This window comes from Semicossyphus pulcher, unplaced genomic scaffold, assembly GCF_022749685.1.
Source record: "Semicossyphus pulcher isolate SPU_LCO1_2020_fin unplaced genomic scaffold, fSemPul1.0.p SCAF_14, whole genome shotgun sequence".
NCBI classification, from domain to species: Eukaryota; Metazoa; Chordata; class Actinopteri; order Labriformes; family Labridae; genus Semicossyphus; species Semicossyphus pulcher.
In genome coordinates, this window is record NW_027211648.1 from 6,663,877 (window position 1) to 6,681,584 (window position 17,708).

The following is a 17,708-nucleotide window of genomic DNA, read 5'->3' on the forward strand; positions in this document are numbered from 1 at the left end:
ACATAAGAATGATATAAAATATTTACATATCTATAAACTTATAATAACATATACATGACTGTGTTTTTGTTTCCTCTTGTGCTGTGAATACGAGATAATGATGATGTCCGACCTGTTGCTTTGCCGTCTCCTCCTGCAGGTGTCTGAGCTGCTTCTCTCGGCTGCTCAGTGCAGCCCGGACCACAGGAAGGACTCTACACACATCATCTACACACTGCTGACCGCGATCTGACCCCAGGATTCTGACGACCTTTGACCCCTGAGAGGCCAGCTCGCTGCCGAGGGTATCCAGCTCTGCTGACAGACTCTGAAAAGAAAATTCAGATGATTGTTGAAAGTATTGACGTTTAACTTGCATGAAAGTACCTATTGATGTTTACGAATGATCTGATTCTTTTGAACGGCTCGAGTCGTTTTTATCATCTTCCCCAAATTTCACTGCCTTCCCTAAATCGTTATTATGAGGCCAAAACAAAATGTTGAGTCCCACCTGCAGCTGCAGCATCCTCAGCTGTGTGTCTTCTTCCTGTGTCGTCCCAGCAGGTGAGTGCAGCAGGTTGTTGATGGAGGACAGGGACAGGGATGCTCCATACAGAACCTGAAACAAACCCTCTTCCAGCGTCTGATCGGAGCCGTCCTCAGAGGAGGCCTGGAGTCGGAGAGGTTAGTCAAACTATTAATGCAAAATGACATTTTAAACAGTGGAGACAAAATTCTACTAAGCGAGTACTTATTGAGGCAGAACAAAAGAATCAGGAGGAGGAGGAGGCAGACATCTGCTGTGGCGCTTAAGGAGGAGCGACACCTCTTCAACAGTGAACCATCTCTGTGCTCTTACTGCTTTTCTTTATGTGAAGTGTGATGTGAAAATGTGCGTCCTGTGGCGAACGATGCAAAAAAAAACCCACTGGTGATTCCTTCTGAGCGAAGTCAGACTGAGTTTCATTTAATGTCAGATTTCAAACAAACAGAAATGTGCTTCAGATTTTGATCGAGAAAGACTAGACTCAGTTGTGTTTTTTGTTTTGATGCTCAAATATGAGAAGCAAAACCTGTCATCCTTTACTTCACATACTTTTCTTGCTTTCATCCGAGTGTTAAATAAAGCTGAATCAAGTTTCCTTTTTTTCACTTATTCTTTATTCAGTTCTATATAAAATGAGCTAATTAATGAGGAAAATACATGTTATTGCCGTTGTCATATATTGTCAGGATGCACTGATCACATACTGGTATTGAAAATCGATACTGACACAATAGCTGGATCGAGTATTGGTGACAATGGGTGCAATCCTGGGCTGATCTATTATATTCATTTCTTTCTTGACATCTGCATGTACTACGTCATGCTTCAGCAGCACGCCATGTTGCCCTTTTGCCTCTGTGCATGCAGCTGGACATCTCAGCTTTTTAGAGGTATTTCACGCCTGCTTTGCAAACAAGTTGTACAGCTACTTATAACAGCTGCAAAGTTGTTACATTTTATTGTACAGGAGAGCAATGTTGATGACATTGCCTCAGACATAATGTCTCTTCCACACAGTGAAGCTTACAGCTTATGTTTAGCACAGATATCAGGTCAGTTCTTGATATTGGCCGATTTCCAAAGCCAATGTATCAGCATTAGTATTGGTATCTGTATTGATATTGGTATCTGAATCTGTATCGGTATGGGTATCAGTGTTGAAATTGGTAGTTGTATCGGCATCTGAACCATTAATGGCATTGGTCTTCATATCGGTATCTGAATCTAAATCAGTATGGATATCAGTATCAGCATCTGAATCTGAATCAGTATCAGTATAGGTATCAGTATCGGTAGTGGTATTGGTATCTAAACCAGTATTGGCATCCTTATTGATATCTTTATCAGTATGGGTATCAGTATCGGCAGTGGTATCAGTATCTGAACCAGTATTGGCATTGGTATTGATATCGGTATCTGAATCTGTATCAGACCAGCATCAATATCGGTAGTGTTATTGATATCGGTATCTGGACCTGTATCAGTATCGGTATCAGTATCAGTAGTGTTATTGGTATCTGAACCAGTAATGGCATCCTTCTTTATCAGTATGGGTATCAGTATCTGAACCAGTATTGGCATTGGTATTGATATTGGTATTATAATCTTTATCAGTATGGGTATCAGTATCAGTAGTGTTACCCGTATCTGAACCAGTTTCGGTATCGGAATCTGTATCTGTATTGGCATTGATATCGGTATCATTGATTAGATGAAAATCTAAAGGGTTACACATTTCAGATTCCTGTCTTCCAGAACCCCTCAGATTTGTCTCATGACCCCTTAAGGACTCCTGACCCTCAGGTTGTGAACCTCTGGTCTACAGTGTAAACCCAGCAACTCTTCAGGAGTCATTTGTAATAACACACATAATTTCTGATGAACAGCCACGATAAAGACCCCTTACCTCATTCTGATGCTCTGTGGCTGTATGTCCCAGCTCTCTCAGATGGCTGATGTGGGTTTGGAGCTCTTTCAGGGTTCGTGTGTCAATCAGACTTCCTGCTGTTCCATCACCACGCCTCACTGATGAGTGTGACACCTTCAGAGAGAGAGAGAGAGAGAAAGGGATTCAAAGACAAGAAGACAGGAAGAGACGGACGACTCCCATCAGGCCCTGCAGGAGGCCCCAGAACTCCAAAGAGAGACAAAATGCCTTCTGCTCAAAGAGGGTGATAACCAAGCATGGAGAGAACAACGATTTCTCTTCTCTTTTTCAGATTTTGAAAGTGATAATCGAGCCCTTCAGGCCTCACGATGCAGGCCTTACCTCAGAGGGAGGGAGCAGCCAGCTCTCCTCCACAGACAGCAGCCGGCTGTGAAGACGATCCCACTTCTTGTGAGCAGAGTCCTCGTCCACATCAGGCTCAGCAGGAGGCGACCTGCAGGGAGAGAAGAGGCTGAAAATGAACACTTCATTTCTCCTCATTTTTCTGTCTTTCTACTATTTTCTTTTCTGGCTGCACAAATCTTTTTGTATATTATGTCTTCAGTTTTCTTTCCAAAGCTTAATAACCATAAAATGATATTGAATTGAGTGCAAAACCACTAAAACAAATACACCTTCTAATAAAACAGAGTAATGTGTTACCATGGTGACAGCTGGCTGTGGTCCTCTGGGTCCTGGCTGTGGAGTCGAGCTCTGCTGCCCTGCCTGGCGATGGCCTGAGTCAGGCCTCTCTGTTCAGTCAGCTCCTGCTCCAACTCCTGCACCACAAACAACAACAACAAGGCGTACAGATGTATGGACCGCTTATGACCTTTTGACCTCTGCCTCAATAAGTGGACTCCCGGCTGGTGTATCAGGCTATTACTATTGTTCATCAACCCTTATTTGTCATCAGACAGGCTTTGGGGCGTTTGCTGCAGGGTAGGATTTTTGTGGTAAACCCGACAGCGTTGGGCGTGGCTCTGACGGGGGTGTGTTTGTCATTCATATCAGAGGCTCTGTGCGAAGTGGCGCCACTCTCACTCTGGCATGGGAAAGCCGATCAAAACTAAGCACCTATTTAAGTCATAATATCCTAATATGAATGCCACTTAGCAAAGGTCTATTTTTTCACTTCCAGCTCAAATAATTTGATATACCGTAAGAACCTCTTCCACCTGGTCAAGCGAGAATGTTAGGCGGGTATTTAGTGATGCTCTTGTACATACGAGAAATCTCTTTACGCGTCATTAAATTACTTCTTACTGTCCGGACAACATTGATCTAATGTGACTGAACTGTTCCTAACAATTAAACAATGAATTAATTTCTTTTAACCAGGACAAATCTGGGGTCTCCTCCAAGAATCAGGCAGGTTTTGAGAAGTGTTTCATTATGAATGCTGGTGTGACGACAGAGACTTTGTGGTAGTTTTATGGTTTAACCCCTGCCCCTTTAACACTCGAACTACCAAGGCAGTCATTTTGACTGCTTTCAAAATTTGCAACGTCATAACTTTGTGTAAATAAAACCTATGTACCAATAGGACCCCTGACTTTTCCCAAATGTGTGTATATTTTATTCTAACATTGTTTTATCATCACAATTTCAAAACACAAAAGAGATCTGAGTATTACTACCTCGAATGACCATAGCAGTCAAATTGACTGCGTGCTTTTTACAAGGGGTGTCAAATTTCACTATTTGCTACATTTTCCCGCTCTTTCTCCTGCTCTATTGTTTGTTTTGTTTTTTATGCTCTGTGAAGCTAAAATCTAGCTATAGCTTCACTCAAAACCCAAGAGAGGCAAAATGACAACATGTTCAACATCCTGTTCAAGAAATGCACCAATGAGATGATGTCACGGAGGATCTTCATAATGCGACTCGCAAATGAACTTCGCTCCAGACACATGACAGATAAATAATGGTGATCATTTTCATTTTGTGTCCTGATGTGTTTTTTACCTATTCCATCAATTTATTCTTAGATCTTTTTATTGATTATCCAAATTATATGCAAATAATGTCTGAGCAGTCAAAATGACTGCTATGGTCATTCTAGTAGTTTCAGAATTCTGGTAGACCGAGTGTTAAATCCCTACGCACATGCATGCATAGACTATATGAATTTGTACTTAGCTTCTAAATGAGTCCAGATCATCGAGGAATAAATATATAAAGTAAAAGTGAAAAAGAAGCTACAACTAGCACCACTACACCTGACATGATTTAAAGTCTGAGTACTCCAGAGCTCTGTGTTTCACTGTCTGATGAAGCTTCATGGTGGCTGATGATCCTTCACATTATACAGCCTGGTACCTTCTGATGCTGCAGGCTGCTCTGCCTGAGGAGTTTGTTCTTCGGTGAGGAGAAGATCTCCTGAACGCTGCTCCTGCGCCGCAACGTGGACTCTGGCTGAGAGGCAGACTTCTGAGGAGACACGGGGAGGGGAAACAGGAACAGTGTAAATTGTAGTTCACAGCTCATCATCGTTTCCATCACTGTATGAAGCAGAATCTGCTAGAAATATTAGCAATTATGATATACCACCTAGAAGATAAGCTGACCTGTGACTCCATTAAAAAAAAAGTAGACTTTGGACTTGACTGCTCTTAGACTTGACGTGCTTGACCTTTGATTTAAAAGACAGCAAAGACCTGGGCTTTGAAAGTTCAGCATTTAAATTTAACGATTTGAATCGCAATTTGCTTATTTAAGACTTGTGACCTCAAACGACGTGAGAACAGTTCTGCTTCTCGCCTGCAGGAATGAAACCAAACAGACCTGCTTCCACGCTGAGAGAGAAGCCACTAAAGAGCTGCCTGTGAGAGTGTAATGGTTTATTTGCAAACGTGTTAATAATTATCAGGGAGTGACTTCGCCGCATGTGCAGCTTCTGCTCTGCTGCCGGCGGCTGAAACAACCACCTCAATGTCTTTTTTACTCTTGTAATCCAGATAGAAATAAAATCAGAGAGAAAAATTTGGAGGGAAAGATCTTAGATAGATACAGATGTATGTACCTGTGTTTCTTTGTGCGCAGTGACTCTCTCCTCTCCCTGCCTGTCCTGCAGCAGCTGTTGGAAACACACCAGGTTGGCCTTCAGCAGCTCCAGTTTGGAGGAGAGCAGCTCAGCCGCCTCCTGCTGCGATCCCGCAGCTCCCGCTTCATCCTGCTGCTGCTGCTGCTGGTCGGAGGCCGGGCCGAGCTCTGAGAGGCTGGCGACCTTCTGCTCGATCTCCAGGAACATCTCCTGCACGTCAACGCACACACAAACCCCTTTTTAACAATATCTACCTGGTTTTATCTTTGACACCTTTAGCTTGACTCTTTGTGCTTGTGCTTCTGAGGTCAGCTGCAGCACAAAGGTTCACACAGAATGTTGATCTGGGTCGTGAATGAGGCGCCTCTTCAGTAAATTTGAATGGAAAACTAGGTCCCATCCGTTGCTGTTTGTTTACCCACAAAGCTTCATTCAAATGTGACATGTGACTATGGGATGCGTGTGACCTCTGAACCTTTAATGGAGGCTCGAGTAACACTCTGGGAGCGAGCAGAGAGAATCCTGGGAGGAGAACACCTGCTGAAGCTTTGAATGAAGACGTAGTAATGCAGCCCGTGAGGGCGGGACTGTGATGACTGAGAGCTGTTACAGCACAGAGCACAGACCGTCACATAAACTTATTAGAACTTGTATTCGAGCTGATTTGACTTACAGGTACTGTTCTGTGGCATGTCTGCTTTGCATGAGTATTTCCATAATTAACTTTATTTTTCCTGAACTAGATGTCAGAGGCAGATGAACTGATAGTTGGATGCTTTAAAAATTCCACCTGGTAAAAGCTCTTAAATTGGAATTTTGGCAGGTAAGACAACAACTTTAAGACTTAAAGTAAGTTTTAGTGAACAGCAGGTAACCATTCAACTCAATATGGACTCAATTCACAAATACATTGGAGGCGCATTTCATCCTTTTTTTTGTGTGTACAAACTACTACATTCTGAAGGGAATTTCTTGTAGGGATAGACGATTATCGGCCGGGCCGATTATCGGCGCCAATATTCAGCATTTTGACGCATATGGGCATCGGCCTTTTTTTTTAATCCGGCGGCCGATAAGAGATCAATTTAAAACTGGGTTATTTTGGCTCTGATGCAGCCGCGCCTCTCTGTCTGCAGTCACTACTCTGTCTCCAGCATTGTCCCACCCACAGCACTGATTGGTTACACGCAGAGCCATGGCACGGGTAACAGCCAATCAGCAGTGAAAGCTGTGCATGCAGAGTGCTCACACACACGGCGGAGAGGAGAAAAAGTTCATTTCTTTGTTTTATTTACTTTATAAAACTTCAGGAAGTTATTTATTTATTTATTTAAATTTTCAGTTAACTTTATAAGACATGCTGCTGACCCTGGGAACTCCCTGCACTTTTTGTTTGTTTGTTTAATAAACATATGCTTAAAGGCATTTAAACAAAGTTAAGTGTTGGAGTTTGTATTATTTAAAATTTTGACGCCAATATTTTCACTTTCACTGCAAATGAATATCGGCTCCAAATATTGGTTATCGGCCTCCTTGTATACTTATAATCGGTCACAGTCACAGTCACAATTTCCTACTTTCAACTACAAATTAACTTACAGAAACAGTGTTGAAAATAAAAAACTAAAGGTTTTGCAAATCATCACTGCCCCTTTAATACCTCATGTCTCCATCCATCCATTAGCTATACCACTTATCCTGTTGGGGGTTATGCAGATGTCACTGGGCGAGAGGCTGGGTACACCCTGGACTGATCGCCAGTCATAGAGACAGATAACCTTTTCACGCTCACATTCACACCTACGGGCAATTTAGAGTCACCAATGAATAAAAACGAGCATGTCTTTGGATTGTAGGTGGAAGCGCTCTGCTCAACCACAAAACATGCAAACTCCACACAGAAACACCCCCGACGTACAAACTGGGATGTGTGGCGACAGCGCTAACCATTGCACCGCTGTGCAGCCCACTCAATGTCTCGAAAATTGGACATTTCATTTTTTATTAAGTCAATATTGAAGGGCTGCATGTTGGCACAGTGGTTAGCGCTGCTGGCGAGCTGTTGCCTTACAGCTAGAAGGTTTGAATCCCGGTTCAGACTAGTGGGCCTTTCTGTATGGACTTTGCATGTTCTCCCCGTGCATGCGCTGACAGCTGGGATAGCCCCCCCCACGCAACGCTGAACAGGATTAGCTGTATAGCTAACAGATGAATATTTAATTGTTCTTTTATGTGTTGATAAAATTCTTCTGTATCAAGCTAAACTAAATACCTAAGAACCCAGTGAACCTCCCATCCTGATCTGTGCCAGCTCGCTCCCCGCCTTCAACACAAACACCTGCAGCTGCCTCTGTTACACTGTTTGTTGGCTGATCGTTGCACAAAGAGATATTACACATGTAACCCGAGCCTTACTGTATAAACCGTCATAAAGAGCGAGACAAGTGCTGCGGATTAGAAAAGAAGTAATGACGTTTGATGTTTGATAAGCAGGAACAATTTAGGTTAATGTTTAGTGAGGTGACTTTCACTTCGTCCAGCAACAGACGCGTCTTTTACAAGCAGCATAAAGCAAACTTAAGAGGTGATAAAGTCAGAGCAGGCGACAGTTGTTGAACTCTGATCAGTGAGACTCACCTGAGAGGGTTGTGACCTGAGAACCAGGAAGTTACTTACAGCCAGGAACTACATGTAGATATCATTCAGTGTAAATACTTTGCCCACAATTTAGAGTTTTTATTTATAGGTCGTCTGAAAATAGTGATTTATAGATATTCAACAGTAGTTGGGATGTTAGACTGTCGGTTTTATCAGCTCTGAGGAGGCAGAAACAAACAGATCATTTACCTATAAGCCAAATTGATGACACCCTCTGCTAAAGGAAACTACAAACAAGACAGACACTAAAATACAACATTCCTTGCTGATGAACCAGAGGTGTCTGAACAACATACAGGAGACGGCAACAAACCAGCAGTGGAGGGAAATACGAACCTCTTAGATGCTAAAACAACCTCAGCCTGTTGCTTCTTACATTTGCATCATTAGGAGCGAAGATGTTGCAGGATTTGAAAAAGGGGAAATCATTTTGGTCGTAGTAATTTGCTCGAGAAGCCACATTGTGCAAATGTCTGGAAGGTCCCACGACTTGACCGGTGGCCTATGGTTGTTACTATTCTTAGCTGACTGGACAAGCAGGGTTATGCTTTGGGACGACATGTGCTGTGTTTAAAGTATGTTTGTAACTCTGTTTGTCTGTTTGTATTTAAGCCTTGTTTAATTTTTGATCTTTTTTCTTCAGCTGAGGAGAGACAGGAAATGTAGCGATCGGCAGACCAGCAGTCTGAGCCAGACCAGCGCTCCTTAAGCCTTGTTTAAGGTTAACTGCATGTGACTGTGGGAAGGAAGATTATTATTGTTGGTTCAAGTGCTTTTTCCCAGAGATCAGCTGTCAATCAAACACTGTCTTATCGTCTTCTTTTGAAAATCCTCTTGATGAATTGTTTAAGCTGCAGGTTCATAACAAACTTCTGTTACTGCAGCCTGAAAGAAATAAACTATAGTTTAACACTACAACAGGCTAGCAGAGTGTGGACACATTGCTAACATACTTCAGTGCACTTTTGGTCTGTTTTTGTGTTCTTTTAAGTCTGTTGCAACAGCTTTGCGAAGGCCCTCACCTGTTTCTACACGATAATGACAATGTTCACCAATGTTATTATGTGAGCCAAAAAGGTGCAGAGACCCTGCATGAGAGCCGTGGTTCTCCACTTGTTCTGTGTCAGGACCCGCCACCACCCGCAAATTTATTTAATGAAAAATATTACAGTTTGGATCTGAATGAAGCACCACAGTATGTCAACATCACAAAACACAACAGTGTAATGGTGGCAGCACATAAGAGGATAATACTCAATTCATTCAGTCAGCAGCCGTTTTTCCACAGAAATTAACTAAAAAAGTGCAACATAAATGTAACTACTGTTAGGCTCATCAAGTTCCAAGAATGTAAATGTAACTGTAACCGGGATTATCCAATCAGCGGATTCATGTAGTGTGAATAAACTACACTACTACTGCAGGCATGTCATAGGAAACCTGCCCTTCAAAATAAAAGCGCAGAACACACTTTTTGCCACATCATTGTTTTTCTTATTTTTTTTCACATCCCCAACCCACTGAAAACAGCTCCGCGACCCACTTTTGGGTCCCGACCCACCAGTTGAGAACCACATCATTAGAGGATATTATTCTAGAAATAGCTTCCTATTGTAGCAAATGTAGCCTATATAACTATTTTGTCCAACTACATGAAAGCAAACATTTATTTTATAGTGAAAATAATAACCCAGGAACATTAATTTGGCCACTTTTCACGTCGAGCATAAATTTCACCTGCATTTGGTTGACAAAATCTAAGCTACATAAAGTATTTACATTAATTTAACACCATTTATTCATTATTTCAGACACTCACATGCTGTGCAAAGTGGTTGTTAGTCTTTCTGAGGAGAACATTAACGGGAAAAAGTTCAAAGATTACCTGAAACAAAAGTAAATCTATGTGCCTTTTTCTATGCTTTTGAAGTTGAAACAGCAGCTATAAATAACCGAGATATCTTAAAATACTCACTTTGTAACCTCCTTTTTACACCTACTGTAGATATCTAGACGCAGTGGGAGTGACCTGGGCGGAGCTTACCTGACAGGTGAGGAGTTGCTGCTCCACGCTGCCCTGCATGGTCGACGATCCAGCAGCAGCTCCGGAGGCTACCAGGCTCCTCTGGGCTTTCTGCAGCCACAGCTCCAGCTGGCCGACCCTCTCCTGGCACACATGGAGGACACCTTCAGCGGGGCGGGGCCCGGCTCGCACGGGCTCCTCCGGTGCCTGGGACACAAACACAACACACCTGGCTGAGCCTCTCTGCTCCAGGGTCGCAGGAAGAGAGGAAAAAGGGGGAGAGGGAGCTAAACTAGGCCCACTGTAGCTTTAAGTTGACTCCACCTGAGCAGGTTGTAGCTCTAATATTGATCCTAATAGGTCATTCTGACCTCTCATTCTACTTCTAACAGCACCACTTTCAGTCTCTTTCCCCTGCCTGGTTATCTCTCTTTCTCTCTCGCTCTCTTTCTGTTCCTCTCTGCTCCACCCACCTGTGGCAGAAACCACTTCCTGGAGCGGCGGCAGGGCTCCAGTGACAGCGATTCTTTATCACATGAGAGAGAATGACAGAGAGAGAGAAGAGGCCTCAGGCTGCAGGGGTGGAGCTGAGACAGAGGGCCGGACGAGCTGAGTGAGCAGTAAACACTGAACACAAACACTTCCTCCTTAAACTGTTACTGTTACAGCTTGTTAGCTGTCAATCATCTGATCTTATATTCTTATCCGAACCTCATCTATCGCAGTTATTTTCCTTTGGTCTCTTCTTCTTCTTCTATAGTTTTTTGACCTCTGCTTTAACTTTAAAGTGAGTTATGAGCATTTTAAATGTTGCAAGTTGAAACATCTTTTCAGTCATGGCTGAGCTCTGATGATTTAAAGCAGCCTTAACAAGAGGTGAACACCAAGAGTCAACACAAGCGGCTTTGTGTGGTGTGGCTTTGATGTCACTCAGGCCGATGCAAAGCCTTCGACTTGTTATTTTTGATGAAAGGATGACTGTATTGTTTGTACAAAGATTAAACGATTGTACCTTTCAAATACTAAATCATGCCGTGGAAATAATTTGGCCTCTCCCTTTTTTGTGTTATGGAATGCAGCTTGTTTTTTAACAGGTCAAACTTGAAGTAAACTAATAGTTTGACACCCAGAGACCTTTAATAGTTCAGAGTAATGAGTAATTTTATTTGCACATGGAAGGGATCTATGTGATGGGACGGGACAGGATTGAAGTTAAAGACCCCCTCCAGTGAAAATCAAGTGTTTAACCTTGTAAACATCTCCATGTGGTGTTCTTCATGTGCTACAAAACATCAGCAGTCATCTCCATGGCTGGGCCTGTCTGCTTTAAAACTGCAGTGTACCAAGGACAGGTTGAACAACACGCTTTCAGATTGGCATAAGGAGCCAATCCGGTTAATGGACGGGGCGACGCTATGCATATCATTATGTGTAACCTATGGCAACCACTTCAGAGATGTGCAAGCCAGCTGTAACCGTCATCGTGATGTTTGTAAACGCACTACTGACTACTAAGGTTAACATTACTACTACTAATTACTACATTTCAAGCTAGCTAAGTTTCAACAAGTTGCCGCTAAACGTTGACGTGTTTTGTTTTCACGACGGAGGGGGCGGGTGAAAATTTGCATAGTGGGCGGGGCCTATGAAGATTGGGGAATTTTTAATAAGGGAGAAGGAGGAGATGTTTCGGGAGGATTTTTACAAGCTAATTAAACATATTTTGCAGAAAAACTGAATAGACATAATTTACTATTTCAAGCAGAGCATTTTATCTGTCTTAAACATTACCTGGTCTTTAAGTAGGTATGTGTTGATTTCTCTTTGTGAAAAATCTACATGTAGACTTATTTGTTCTTTGTCTCACGATGTAGTTTCAATAAAACATTTAGACAACAGAACTTAAAGTAAATACATGTATCTGTGTTTAAATTCAATATCAATCTGTATTATGAGGACTACTAGAATGAGAGTATACATTTATATAAGGGGATAAACTAAAAATCTAAAACTAAGTGAAGTGAAAACTGAAAACACTCAGGCAACAAAATGCTGATTTTTTAAATTTGGCCTTCTTGCTACATCACTTCATAGGGTCTATATAAAACCACATTTACAACTGTAAATACAAATATGAAGAACTGCATTAAGGTAAATCAAGAGGAATAACAGGGTATTTACCAGTGCAGTCTCTGTTTTATAGGTCAAACGTTAAATCAGTCACACACCAGTAAACCTTTGTTATCCTGTAACTTAACAGCAGTTTCAACTCAATCCATCAGTCAGTTATTTTTGTGCAACCAGGCCTCAACTCTGCATCCACTCCTGCACTGTTAGAGGGTTAGGAGGAGGATGGTGCATTTAAGACTGTGTATCATGCTGAGTCTGGGTGGTGAGGGAGTTTTTTTTAAAGCTATCTTTGGCCTACAAAGACAGCTCAGTCTCTCATTGGTTTGTTACAGCTAGCTTAGCATGTGTGTGTATTGTGGCTGCGGTTGCTGCTGTTTCTGGAGGACGGGAATTCTCCAGGCGTTTGCAGAATTATGCTTTGACCACATATCACTGTGCACCTGTTTTCTTTCAGATCTTTGTCCCTTACTACGTCTACATGAAACATTTGTAAGTGCATTTAGAGCAGGTGTGACCTTGGCCTGCAGGTCTGTCTGTGTGTGTGCTCTGTGTATATACTGTATGTGTCTTCAGCCCCTCTGGATCATCCCCCCTCCATGCAAGCCCCCTCTGTCCCTCCATGAGCTCCTGACACAGAGAAAGAGAGACGGAGGAGTGGATCACTGTCGTGGGTTTATTTGTATTTGTGCTCATGTTTGGATATGTAGACAGAATGGAAAGACACAAGTGGAACAAGGTACAAGTACAGCACATGCCATGTAACGTAAGACATCTCAGTACTGCTGCCTGCAGGTGAAAACCTTGTATCTCCAAAAATGGCAGCTTATTGGATATTATGACTGTTCTATAATTGATATTGACGACATCATAAATAAGCTGTGAAAAAAAGTAACATGATTTTTGATTAACTAATGAAGTAAAATTTGGAGTTACGTGGTTTTCACCTGCCAACAGTAGCGTGTTAATCAGTAATCATGTCAAACCAGTGCATTTTCATGGTCAACAGTCATCTTGGTAAAGATCATGTTCTACAATATAAAACTCCATTATAGGGAAAGTGAATACGCCATTGAGCCAGGCAGCGATCGAAGTAATCATTTTATCAGTTAATCAATCAACTTTGTAAACAACAATCAATTATCATGTTCAGCTTATGGAAATACAAATTGCAGATGCATATAAGCAAGCAAACAGGAGTATTCTAACATGTGTACTCTGTTTATGCCAGCAGAAGAGCTCAGACAGCACATGAAAGGTCGACAATCAAATCTAAATCACCATTCCTTATATGATACAAAAAAAAACATGGTTCACATAACACGTCTATTGGTACACTTTGTTTCTGCCTTTTATAAAAACATATTAACCCATCAGAATTAAGGTCCATGCAGAAGCTTATTACAGATCAGACTGTTAAACACCATCCACCTCACATGCTAAATACCATCAGTCTGTAAAATACAATCCACCACCCTGACAGCCACTTCTCGCGTGGTTGCAAATAATGTGCCGTGTCATCTTGAGCCACCTCTCAGTGGTGCGCACGTGTCAAAGAATAGGCAGAATTACTCTGAGAGTAGTCGAGCTCAGCAGTCCTTCATGTAAACACACTAATACTTTTTAAAAGTACATCTTTGGCACATTTGATTTCATGACTTAGTTCAATCCTCTACTCTAGTCTCCATAGTTCATTAAAAAAACACTGATTTAAAATCGAATGTAAACAAAATACCCACAGCTCTGAACTGTCGGGAAAACCAATATCTGGAATTTTCTGCCATGTAAATGCACCGAGGGTTGAAAGTGAGACATTTCTAGAAGATGGTGGGGGTCTAGGTTTGGTGCTAGACTAGGTCTAGACCTCTAGGTTCTAGTTCTAAATGAAGATAAGAGTTCTGAGTTTGGTTGTCAAAAAAAGGTTCCAGAAAAAGTCAAAAGCAAGTTCTGGGTCTTGCTCTACAAGATTGTAGCCATAAAATTAAGACTGGATTCTAGAGGAGATTCAACGTCCTTAGATAGAATCTAGACGAAATTGGGAGTTCTAGAAAAAGTTGTCGAAGAAATTGTTCTAGGTTTGGCTCCAGAAGATTAGAGTTTTGAGATTCAATGCCAAAATGAATTCTAGAAAGTTTTAAAAGTGAGTTCTCATGTTCTAGAAGTTCATAGAGAAAGCCGAGAAATTAAGACTGGATTCTAAGGTAGACTTGGGAGGTTTACAGCTGACTCTAGAAGGAATTGGAGATCCAGATCAAGCTGTCTAGGGAAACTGGTGTTCTAGGTTTTGGTTCTAGAACAAGTGAAGACTTCTGAGGTCTGGTTGTATCAAGAAATATTGCTTCTAGAAAAAATCCAGAGGTCTGCAGCTGGCTTATGGAGCTCTAGATTTGAGTGTCGGGAGGCTAAAATGGCCACAGACTTTGATTTGTAAAAGTTTGGGAGTTCCACTATTCTATAAGAAGTACAGGTTTCAAGGCTCGTTCTTGAAGATTCTAGATGAAACCTTGGAATCTAGGTTTAACTCTGGAACACATTTGGTGGTCCAAGGCTGAGAACAACTTGTAGTGGTAGAGCTTAGGACGCTTTGTTTCTAGAAGACATTGGCATTGTATGATTGGATCTAGAAGAAAGTAGGAGCTCTAGAATGGACAGTTGATTTTCAAGGTTTGGTTCAAGCCGAAGTTAAGACTTCTATGGTTTGGTTGGAGAACAAAACTTGCTTCTGGAGTCATACGAGACGAAGTATTGAACTCTAGACTTGTGATCTCTAGGTTTATTTGTTCTGGAGGAATTGGTAGTTCCATTGTTTCTCCTAAAAGATTGTACTAGAAGCTTTGAAAGTTCTAGTAGCTTCTAGAAGAGTTTTAGGGCCCATGATCTGCATTAATGGAAGTCCTTGGAACGGCTCGAGAGAAACAATTCTAAGTCTATGGCTCATTCTTGAAGAAATGGAGTCTAGGCTTGCCTCTAGAGCGGGGCTTTCTACACGTAGGCTCAAGAAAAAGCTAGAAGTTCAAGCTCGGATCGAGAAGAAGAGAAAAGTTCTACAAGTTCATTCAAGCTCTAGATCTAGGAGACTACACATCTCTGCTGGGGCGCAGGCTCGGATTTGGAGACGTTTACGGTGGCGGATGTGTTTACCATGCTCTCAGGCAGTGACTGAGTTCTGACTGTGGCCACGGGTTTTGATAAAGCTTCAGACGAACTTGCTTCCGCGGTGTCAGAGGGGCCCTCAACATCCTGAAGAAAACATGAGCAGGGTTAGAAGATCAGTCAGGTCAGTCAGTTAAATACACTGATCATTTAGTCTGAAGGGTTACAGCAATCACTCAGTTACGGTGAAACTCTGTTACAGGTTTTATTACGTAATGTTATTAACATGTTGTTATCTTGAATAACCTGCTGTGTTGTAACGAAACATCAATGGCTCTTATTGGCAGTTTTACACATTTAATAGATATATTAGGCTTTGTGATTGGATTCCTTGACAATATATAAAACAGAGAATATCACCAGACCTTTTATGTTGTCTTTAATGTTGTGAATTAATATGTTCAATAGGAGCCAATGATGATTTCTGACAGTTACCTTTTTGGCTTCTCCAGTCTGTTCAGTCCTTTGTCCAGTGGCAACATCAGTCTCTTCAGGGTCAAAAACCATTGGTTCCTAACACCAACAATGACACATATTAAAATAGTCTATATAAACACCACCAAGCGTAAAATACCTTATGTTGCTAAGTCATCTACAGTGCTGTCACACATAAAAAACACTGTTCAATACTGCCCTCTAGAGGAAGTACAAAATCCAAAAACAGATGTGCAGGGAGGTAAAGTAGAACATACAGAACTGGAAAGAGCAGGGACTAAAGAGAAATATTAATTTATAATGGAAGCTGATATAAGTAGGGAGATGGAAGTAGAGATGAGGAAGGTGAATGAATGCATGGCCAGTAGTGATGTGGAGAGCAGAGTGACCCAGGTCAAACAATGTCAATTAAATTGTAGCCACATTTTTCCGATGTTTGTCATCAGGATTAGTCATACGATCTCAGGTGTTTTACCATTCCAAATAAAAATATTTATTTTTTAAACTTGCGGCATCCCGTGAGGTAAAAACCTCCCCCTCGTGCTGTGATTAGTCGACCCTGGGTCACACAAACTCCCGAGTAGAAAAAGAGGATTGAACAACTGGACAGAAATGGACAGGGCATGAAAGAGGTTTTTTTTTCCACTGCAGCTCTCCGTCTTTGTTACCTCTGGAGAAGAGCCAAGGAAAGCATCCCAGAGCCACCACAAAACACCTCCTCCACCTTCTTCAAATCTCTGCTCCTCACTCCCTGTTTTCTCTCTGGCTTCTTCAGCCTGGAGCACGCCTTCATGCTCCCGCTGCTGACACGGAAACACGCTCATGTGCAGAGTCACACGGGGGGAGTTTGCTCAAAGGTGCGTCTGGGACACTGAGCTGCTGGGTGGTTGCTATTGCATTTTTTCTTTACCTTCATAACCTCTGAAAGAGAGGGCTTTGTGTTTGTTTGATAATTAACATATTTCAAAAACTTTCCTGCTAATTTCATTCTTATTAAATGTAGGCCAATAAGTTATTTTAAAATTTGTCGGAATAATGCAAAATAAATAAATAAAATGTTATATTTTCACAAATTTTTCACGAATTACGTCGTCAATAAAACAAATCGACACATGTCCGACGCACCACCTAAAGTGTCTCAGTTTATTAAGGGACAATTGACCCCTCTCTGAGTCCCGCCCCCCTTTGGTTACTGTTGCTACGCCTGACAAGCTTTCGCACCGGCATGTAAATATTATGGCGTTTAAACTATAACCTTGAGAGATGTTCCAAGGGGAAATAATAGTCGACGATGCGCATGTGAAAGCTACATCCAGAGTGTAATTTGTCAGCGGAGTGTTGAGAAAAAGGAAGACATAAAAATCGGTCCCGGTCCCAATGCAAGTGTCGGGCAGCTCACGTCTTGACAATTCATTGTTAGGAACAACAATGTTCTTGCACAGCAGGGTAAGTCGATATATTATAATTACATTTAACTTATCTAATATGTTTTAGCCCTTTGCGAGCAAAACTAAATGATCCTGCCTTTTCATTTTGTTTAAAGCGCGTCAGGATATCGCTCACATATCGTGAGCTTGATCCAAACACTGGATCTCCTAAAGGCACAACAGGAAAGCCCAACAGTCCTGTACAAGTTAACCACAACAACGACACAAACCAAGGGCTGGAAAAATAAAGTGACTGTCTTCCACGATTTTTAATCCATGTCCGACACCTCTCCTCTCGAGCTTTTGGCTTCTTACAACTAAAAAATAAAGACACCCTCCTCCAAACATTGAGGATATCTGCTGTCAGACTTGCAGATTCCTACGCA

The 17,708-nt window shown here is 41.8% G+C and overlaps 1 protein-coding gene across 1 annotated transcript in view; it reads right to left on the bottom strand.

Annotated features, from left to right (window-relative positions):
* Positions 1–17,708, bottom strand: part of syne2b (spectrin repeat containing, nuclear envelope 2b) — a 132,382-nt gene that overhangs the window by 47,154 nt on the left and 67,520 nt on the right. The window contains exons 77-87 of the mRNA XM_069661679.1: positions 16,564–16,695; positions 15,896–15,973; positions 15,389–15,547; positions 10,202–10,387; positions 5,479–5,709; positions 4,776–4,886; positions 3,117–3,232; positions 2,796–2,907; positions 2,433–2,567; positions 491–649; positions 113–307 (exon numbers count right to left, since the gene is read on the bottom strand). Coding sequence (XP_069517780.1) covers positions 113–307; positions 491–649; positions 2,433–2,567; positions 2,796–2,907; positions 3,117–3,232; positions 4,776–4,886; positions 5,479–5,709; positions 10,202–10,387; positions 15,389–15,547; positions 15,896–15,973; positions 16,564–16,695 — 1,614 coding nt within the window. The remainder of the gene's footprint in view (positions 1–112; positions 308–490; positions 650–2,432; positions 2,568–2,795; positions 2,908–3,116; positions 3,233–4,775; positions 4,887–5,478; positions 5,710–10,201; positions 10,388–15,388; positions 15,548–15,895; positions 15,974–16,563; positions 16,696–17,708) is intronic.